General features: G+C 37.7%; 1 protein-coding gene across 1 annotated transcript in view; it reads right to left on the bottom strand.

Annotated features, from left to right (window-relative positions):
• Positions 1 to 355: 355 nt before the first annotated feature.
• LOC132399764 (potassium voltage-gated channel subfamily G member 1-like) overlaps positions 356 to 8,764 on the bottom strand; it is a 30,971-nt gene continuing 22,562 nt past the window's right edge. The window contains exon 3 of the mRNA XM_059980488.1: positions 356 to 7,440. Within this exon, the coding sequence (XP_059836471.1) occupies positions 6,730 to 7,440 (711 nt within the window). The 3' untranslated portion in view covers positions 356 to 6,729. The remainder of the gene's footprint in view (positions 7,441 to 8,764) is intronic.

The raw sequence follows: 8,764 nt of genomic DNA, 5'->3' as shown, positions 1-8,764 counted from the left end.
GTGAATCTGGTTGGATTTCACAGGTACAAAATATTTGAGTTTCAGTTGCATGAACTTTCTAAAATAAGGAATAATATCAATTTCACCAAACTCCAATGAAAATGGAAATATCCTTGAACTGAACCACAACATAAAAATGAAAGAAAAGTAAAATTCCATAATAGGTTCTGACCTCAGATTGGAAATCCATTAAATAAAGGATATGTAATTCAATGTGTATATAGTCTAGATTCACCTCAGTCGTTCCAAGGACAGGAAATTATAAGTAGAATGAAACTACTGAGCTGCTAATAGTATCTTCAATGGAATCGAGAAAGCCAGAGAAAATTTAGTAAGGATTTTCATTTGAGGCTAATTACTGTCTGGAGAGATAGTTGAAAGTTATTTTCAACCTAAAGTTGTCATAAATAGAGTCAAAAAAGAGGAATATTCTTTTTAAGCATGGATTACGTTGGTATATGTGATAGCACAGATAGTGTGTTCATTTAATGCAAATGTCTTCTATGGTACTAAATATAACATAGATAACCCTTTGACAATAACTTCTTTTATTGCACAATGTTGCATTGTATTACCTTTTCATAACGTGAGCTGTCGTTATTCTGTATTGTGTCTAATTTAATTTCAGTTCCCAACATCATGTTCCAAAATGAAACCCAGAGCATGTTCTCCTAGTTTGGAGTGTCTCTCTGGGAAACCTGCAGCAATGAGTGCACACTCAAACAGATTCCAGGTTATATATAGCATTGCACAATACAGCATCAATGTTCAAATGCAATTTGCAAAGCTAGTGTCATTTTCATGCAGCACTCGGTACAAAGCATTATTTCATCACAGATTCTTTTCATAACTGATTGTGCATTCCACTGCCTTCGTATCAATGCTACAGCAGATTGGATTAAATAGATTTAATATTCATTTACAAGCCAATGCCAGATAGAGAAGTAATATCAATCAGGGAAAAACACCAAATTGAAGTACTTTTCTCCAAGATAGAAAAGGCTGAACAATGACCTCATGGAGTGTTTGAGATTGTGGATGGATCTCATGCGGCACATGCAGAGAAAGCAGTTCCGTCTTGGAGAAGCCATTATTAGGAGTATGATAAAAATTCAAGTCTAACAGCTTTACTTAAGCAATGGTTAAAATTTATAATACCTTTTTATAAGGAGTAGTTGATTTAAACATCAGAAAAGTATTCAAGGGAACCTAGATAAGTACATGAAGACAGATATAGACAATAGACAGTAGGTGCAGGAGTAGGCCAATTGGCCCTTCTAGCCAGCACCACCATTCACTGTGATCATGGCTGATCATACACAATCGGTACCCAGTTCCTGCCCTCTCCCCATATCCCTTGACCCCGCTATCTATAAGAGCTCTATCTAACTCTCTCTTGAATGGAACCAGAGACTTGGCCTCCACTGCCTTCTGGGGCAGAGCATTCCACATATCCACCACTCTCTGGGTGAAAAAGTTTTTCCGCATCTCTGTTCTAAATGGGCTACCCCTTATTCTTAAACTGTGGCCTTTAGTTCTGGACTCACCCATCAGCGGGAGCATGCTTCCTGACTCCAGCGTGTCCAATCTTATATGTTTCAATCAGATCCCCTCTCATCCTTCTAAATTCTAGTGTATACAAGCCCAGTCGCTCCAATCTTTCAACATGTGACAGTCCTGCCATTCCGGGAATTAACCTTGAGAACCTACGCTGCACTCCCTCAATAGCAAGAACGTCCTTCCTCAAATTTGGAGACCAAAACTGCACACAATACTCCAGGTGCGGTCTCACCAGGGCCCTGTACAGCTGCAGAAGGACCTCTTTACTCCTATACTCAATTCTTCTTGTTATAAAAGTCAGCATGCCATTAGCTTTCTTCATTGCCTGCTATACCTGCAAGCTTGCTTTCATTGACTGATGTACAAGAACACCTAGATCTCATTGTACTTCCCCTTTTCCTAACTTGACTCCATTTAGATAGTAATCTGCCTTCCTGTTCTTGCCACCAAAGTGGATAACCTCACATTTATCCACATTAAACTGCATCTGCCATACATTTGCCCACTCACCCAACCTGTCCAAGTCACCCTGCATTCTCATAACATTCTCCTGACATTTCACACTGCCACCCAGCTTTGTGTCATCAGCAAATTTGCTGATGTTACTTTTAATCCCTTCATCTGAATCATTAATGTATATTGTAAACAGCTGCGGTCCCAGCACTGAACCTTGCGGTACCCCACTGGTCACAGCCTGCCATTCTGAAAGGGACCTGTTAATCACTACTCTTTGTTTCCTGTCAGCCAGCCAATTTTCAATCCATGTCAGTACTCTGCCCCCAATACCATGTGCCCTAATTTTGCTCATTAATCTCCTATGTAGGACTTTATCAAAAGCTTTCTGGAAGTCCAGGTACACTACATCCACTGGCTCTCCCTTGTCCATTTTCATATTTACATCCTCAAAAAACTCCAGAAGATGAGTCAAGCATTTTCCCTTCATAAATCCATGCTGACTCGGACTGATCCTTCTACTGCTATCCAAATGTGTCGTAATTTGATCCTTCTACTGCTATCCAAATGTGTCGTAATTTCCTCTTTTATAATTGACTCCAGCATCTTTCCCACCACTGACATCAGGCTAACCAGTTTATATTTCCCTGTTTTCTCTCTCCCTCCTTTCTTGAAAAGTGGGACAACATTAGCCACCCTCCAATCAGCAGGAACTGTTCCTGAATCTATAGAACATTAGAAAATGACTACTAATGCATCCACGATTTCTATAGCCACCTCTTTAAGTACCCTGGGATGCAGACCATCAGGTCCCGGGGACTTATCAGCCTTCAGACTCCATCTATCCAACACCATTTCTTGCCTAATATAAATTTCCTTCAGTTCATCCTTTACCCTAGTTCCTTTGACCACTATTACATCTGGGAGATTGATTGTGTCTTCCCTAGTGAAGACAGATCCAAAGTACTTGTTCAACTAATCTGCCATTTCCTTGTTCCCCATAATAAATTCACCCGTTTCTGTCTTCAATGGCCCAATTTTGGTCTTAACTATTTTTTTGCTATTCACATACCTAAAGCAGCTTTTACTATCCTCCTTTATATCCTTGACTAGTTTACCTTTGTACCTCATTTTTTTTCTTGGCGTATTGCCTTTTTTGTTATCTTCTGTTGCTCTTTAAAAGCTTCCCAGTCCTCCGGTTTCCCACTCATCTTTGCTACGTTATACTTCTTCTCTTTTATTTTTATACTGCCCTTTACTTCCCTCATCAGCCATGGCCACCCCTTACTCCCCTTAAGATCTTTCTTCCTCTTTGGAATGAACCGATCCTGCACCTTTTGCATTATTCCCAGAAATACCTGCCATTTTTGTTCCACTGTCTTCCCTGCGAGGGTATTGTTCCATTGAACTTTGGCCAGCTCCTCCCTCATAGCTCCATAGTTCCCTTTGTTCAACTGTAATACTGACACATCCAATTTTCCCTTCTCCTTTTCAAATTGTAGGTTAAAACATATCATATTATGGTCACTACCTCCTAATGGTTCCTTTATCTCGAGGTCCCTGATCAAATCCGGTTCATTGCACAACACTAAATCTAGAATTGCCTTCTCTCTGGTAGTATATAGAGGGTATACTGACAGAGTTTGCAGGGGAGACAACTTAAATGCTGCAGGTATGTCATATTTACAGCAAAATTCCTTGCCAGAGCTAAATCCCAAGCACAATTGTTATAGCAAAAGGATGGTCAAATTTGCCTTAAACTTTTATCTTTCAACTGCAATAGTGAGCTTGACATTAAAATCAGGTTGGAAAGCATGAATGTCATTATCATCCCAAGAAACAAAACATAAATAATTTTTTAACAATCAACATTAATAGACTTTTGAATAGGTCATTTAATGAGATATAACTACTGATTTAGAGTCTCGATAGTGTTATGAGGATTCATCAGGACTTTGTTATTGAAACAAATTTGGATTCTAATAATTGTCACACTGTTGAATTTAGTAGCATTAGGTGCAAATTCACAAGTGATTTTAATAATACCAACTCCCTATGAAGAGTGGAACTAGTGCCCTGGGGAATCCATCCAGAGATCTTTACCATACTGGGTTTTGTTGTAATCTCAATGGAGCCTTTGGCTCTTCCAGACTTTCTGTAAATATCAAATGTACCACAAAACACTAACATTTAGAGGACGAGTCAACTCAGTACTCATTTGAATCAGGGCAACAATCTGCAATGAACAGTTCTCCAGCCATACTTTTATTTATTTCAATGCAGTTCAGCAAAAACAATCATGCTTACAGAAAGTAAATGGCTCAATCTGAAGATATTCCCAGGGGTCCATTACAATTAGATAAGTATCTCAAAAATGCTCCCAGGGCCAAAAGCAAGGTGTTTGCCATTTAAAATATTGCACTATAGTTTGTCAGCTATCTGCTTTTAACCCATCTCCAACCAATCACAACAAGGAGCACCTAAAAGCTTCCTGGCCTATACATTCAAAGAATTCAAAGAATAATTTCCTGAATCTTCATTGTGATACCCTCCCTTCCCCTTTCATTATTCTGAAGGAACCATTCTCAGTGTGACTCCCTGGTTCCTTCTTCCATTTTCACTAAACCCATCACCCTTCTCAAGATGGCATCTTCCTAAGCAACCACAGGAGATGCAACAGCTGCTCTTTTATCTCTTTCCCTGTCACCCACCAGTGATTTAAACATTGCGCCCAGGAAATGAATGAGTCACTAGAATTTCTTACAATTTAGTATATCACATTTGCTTCACACTGGAGAGAACAATGACAAATTTAGTGACCACTTCTCAGAATACCAGTATTTAGTCTGCAAGGGTGACTCTAGGCTTCCAGCTACTTGCCACTCTGTTCTCTGGCTTTGATTTCTCATGCCGGTCCATGAAAGCCCAGTGCAGGTTCAAGGAATAAGATCTGATTCTCTGCCTAGGCACATTTACAGCTCTCATGATTGAACACTGAATTCAAGACTTTTTCAGAACTATGCAAAAGACTCAGACATATATACTGTATATAGCTAGAATGCCAAAGACTTTTGAACAGTACTGTATATTATGTCTCTCTACTTACCAAATAACATTTAATACTGCTAAGCTAATACAAAGTTAAGAATTCTCATTTGTTTCCCAACCTCCTCTTTATTTTAACCACTATATAATACCATACAAAAGTTTGAGAGAGCCTAGCTAATATATATACCTAAGACTTTTCCACAGAACTGTATATAATGAACCTTTCCAAATTGTGTCGGAACAAAAAGCTGTTAGCCTGTATTAATAAAGTGGGGCTTCTTTCTCCTAACCTGCTGCATACTTCAAACATTTTTATTAAATTTCAGATTTCCAGTCATTGCTGTATTTTGTTTCTCACAATCCCAGCACTGTCTTTGCTTCCTCTCTCCTCAGTTCTTTTACTTCATTTTGCTGTACCTCTCCCCATTCAGCTTTGCCTTCATAGCTCTAACAGGACCACAACCAATTTCTTATGTTCAAACTGATCACAGAGGTTCACTTAATACTCCCAACCCCTCCTCTACACTAAAAATTAAAACATATTTCATTTCTAACCTTTTCTTGTTTTATTGAAGGGTAATCAATCTAAAATATTAACTCAAGTATTTCTGGCATTTTCTGTTAATATTTGAGTTTCATTTTAATTTATTATATAATAAATTAAATATAATAATTATGTAATAACTTTTACCAGTTACATGACAGAAAACGTGCTTAGGAAGATAAAGATTTTTAAAGTTTAAAAGAAATCTTCTAATGGGAGGTCAAATGGAAAACAGTTCTTATAGATAGCATATTTATGTAGGATAGTTGTAGATGGTTGCTTGTTTATTTTGATGGGATTTCATGTGACTTGTTTAAGAATATTACACTTACTCTATTATTAAAAAAACTGCTAGTGCTGTAACTCTGAAAGAGAAATGAAGTGCTGGAAAAGCTCAGGAAGTACAGCAGCATCAACAGAACAAGAAACAGATTTAGTATTTCACTTTGAACATCCTTTGTCTGGGCTCTCATATCCTACCATCCCCCCCATTTCATAGCTTTTGTTCTATGTTTATTTCTCTATATGACCAAATTAACCCAATTGATCAGATGACTTCAACAATTCATTCTCATGACAAACTCTCCTTGATATTGTCTTTGTCATGTCAATCTCTCTTACCAACTCTGCAAATTATAACTTTCTTTCTTTCCTTGCACGCCTGAAACTCTTTCTTTCATCTGATGCTGCCTGACCTGCTGAGTGTTTCCAGTAGTTTTTTTTTATTATCGACTGTATAGCTAACCATAATAAACCTTGAGTTGGCTCAGTGTAACGTCTTGTGCTGTAAAAAAAATAACTATCACTTTCACTCAAAATTTACTGAAATTCAAGATTTCAGTTGACCATATACCACATTATGTTGCTGATAACTCCAACTAGCCTCTATTGGGTACAATAATGTATAGTTATAATGCACATTTAAATATTTGTAGTATCCAGATTTTCAAAAAAATAATCACAGTCTGAAAGCTACTTCTCTGTCAAACTGCTTTTTCTATGAAAAACACAATTACGCAATGTTTTAGAAATGAAGATTGTCTCTAATATCTGCTGCTCAACTCTAAACAATAACTTATCTGGGATCTCAAGAGTGACTTAAGAAATATACTTTCAGTTCATCATCATATGTTATTCACTTGTGGTTTAGATTTAACCATGATGTGTAATCTCCTTTGATCTCTTTGCTGTTCTTGCTTTAACTCTACATATGAGCGAGAGAAAGTGTGAAATATGGAGGTTACAGGGAAGGCCATGAGAAGAATGCCACTTAAAATGCTGCTTAGAGCCACCACTTGACCTGGGATACTTCGTGGCACCATGTCTCCATAGCCCACAGTTGTCATGGTGATTACTGCCCACCAGTAACATGCCGGTATACTTGTGAACTCCTGAGAGCGAGCCATTTCATTTTCAATAAGGTACAGCAATGGAGCAAAAAGCGCAATGGCCACACACAAGAATAAAAGGAGCAGACCAAATTCACGAGTGCATCTGCGAGCTGTTAGTCCCAGAGTCTGTAGTCCCAAGGAGTGCCTGGCAAGGCGCATGACGTACAAAATTCTTAAGGCACGGAGGACTCGCAAAACCAGCCCCACCTTGTCAAGGTAACTGCCTCCTCCTCCAGGTTTTCCATTCTCCATCGAAGTGGTGTCCACCAGAAGCGTAATGTAATAGGGTAAGATAGCTACAATGTCAATGATATTCAGAGGAGTCCTTAGGAAAACAAATTTGCTGCGGGCCTGAATGAAACGTAACACAAACTCTAGAGAAAACCAACCTACACATACAGTCTCCACGATGAAAATGTTGTAACACTTCTGGGAGCATATACCCTGGAGATAAAAAAATATTAAATAAATCTGTGAGTAAATTTCCACTATTTTTATATCTCAACAAACAGTATCGCTTTTAACAGACTCAATCTAGCTTAATGTATGGTGCTCTACATTGTTCACAAATTTCATTATCAGATTTATTCCCAGTGAGGTACGGTAATATGCTCCGAACAATAGGATTGATCCTTTATTTTTTCGCAGTTCCGTCTAATAGGATTTTATTATAGTGACTCATTTGTTTAAACTGATAGGCAGTACAAATTGCATTATTTTAGTATGAGAATGCATCAAGTTATGATCATTTCTGAACATTTCTGAAATTGTAATTACAAATCATATAGAGGTACCATATATACTACTTAGTAGAGAAAACCAAACAAATTGATGAGACATAAACCTGTCGCTGAAATTATGATGAAATTCCAGCCAGATTTACAGTTAAGTCTGATATCTTTGAAAATTCTTTAAGATCATCATTCAAAATTTCAACCAGAATAAATTCAGAGAACTGGAAACATAGTTTTTCTAACCTATTAATCTGTCCGTGAATGTAGATGTACAGCAAGCAATTGATAGTCTGTCATGAAAAATTAAGTGATAAACAGTCACCTTCACATTCTTTATGATAGTACCAAGAAGTTTCCTCTTTTCTGCAGAGAGGCTGAGGCCGCTAAAGATAGCAGTGAAAACAAAAGCATTGTGTGCTAGTGACGAAAAAATGTGTAGTAGGTTGTAGATATTACACTGTTAATTTGAGATATGGTAATGCATTGAATGAAATCTAACTCAACTATTATTAAAGGCACAGAAACATTATTAAATTGTAACTGGAAATATATTACCATGAGAGGTCATAAGAGATTTTATTGCACTATACAATCTCCTGTGATTTTTGACATTAGGTAGTTGAAGTTGGTCTCAGATTTAATATTCCAAGCAAGCTTTACATCTCACTTCTGAAACTTGCCACAATTTCAGTGAAAGCAGATTTTGAAATTTAACAGTAATATGCAAATACTGCTGTGTCCAGGTATACAACTGCAGACTCTAGTGGAAAACAAAACACGCAGGAAGATGCCAATGATAGAGAGGCCTCACGATCACATAAGAATACAGGGAGCTGTATTTTAAATTACTACAAACTGCCAAGTGAATCACCTCTAGGAGTATAAAAGAATCAAAGAAAAAAAATCTAACAAAAAAAACACATACTACACCTGCTGCTCTAGGAAAGATGCCATTAAGCTGGAAAGTGTGCAGAGCAGATTTACAAGGATATTGCTGGGATTTGAGGGATGGAGTTATGGAGAGAGGCTGGGCA

The sequence above is a fragment of the Hypanus sabinus genome, chromosome 9 (genome assembly GCF_030144855.1).
Source record: "Hypanus sabinus isolate sHypSab1 chromosome 9, sHypSab1.hap1, whole genome shotgun sequence".
NCBI classification, from domain to species: Eukaryota; Metazoa; Chordata; class Chondrichthyes; order Myliobatiformes; family Dasyatidae; genus Hypanus; species Hypanus sabinus.
This window is presented reverse-complemented; position numbering and strand designations above follow the sequence as displayed.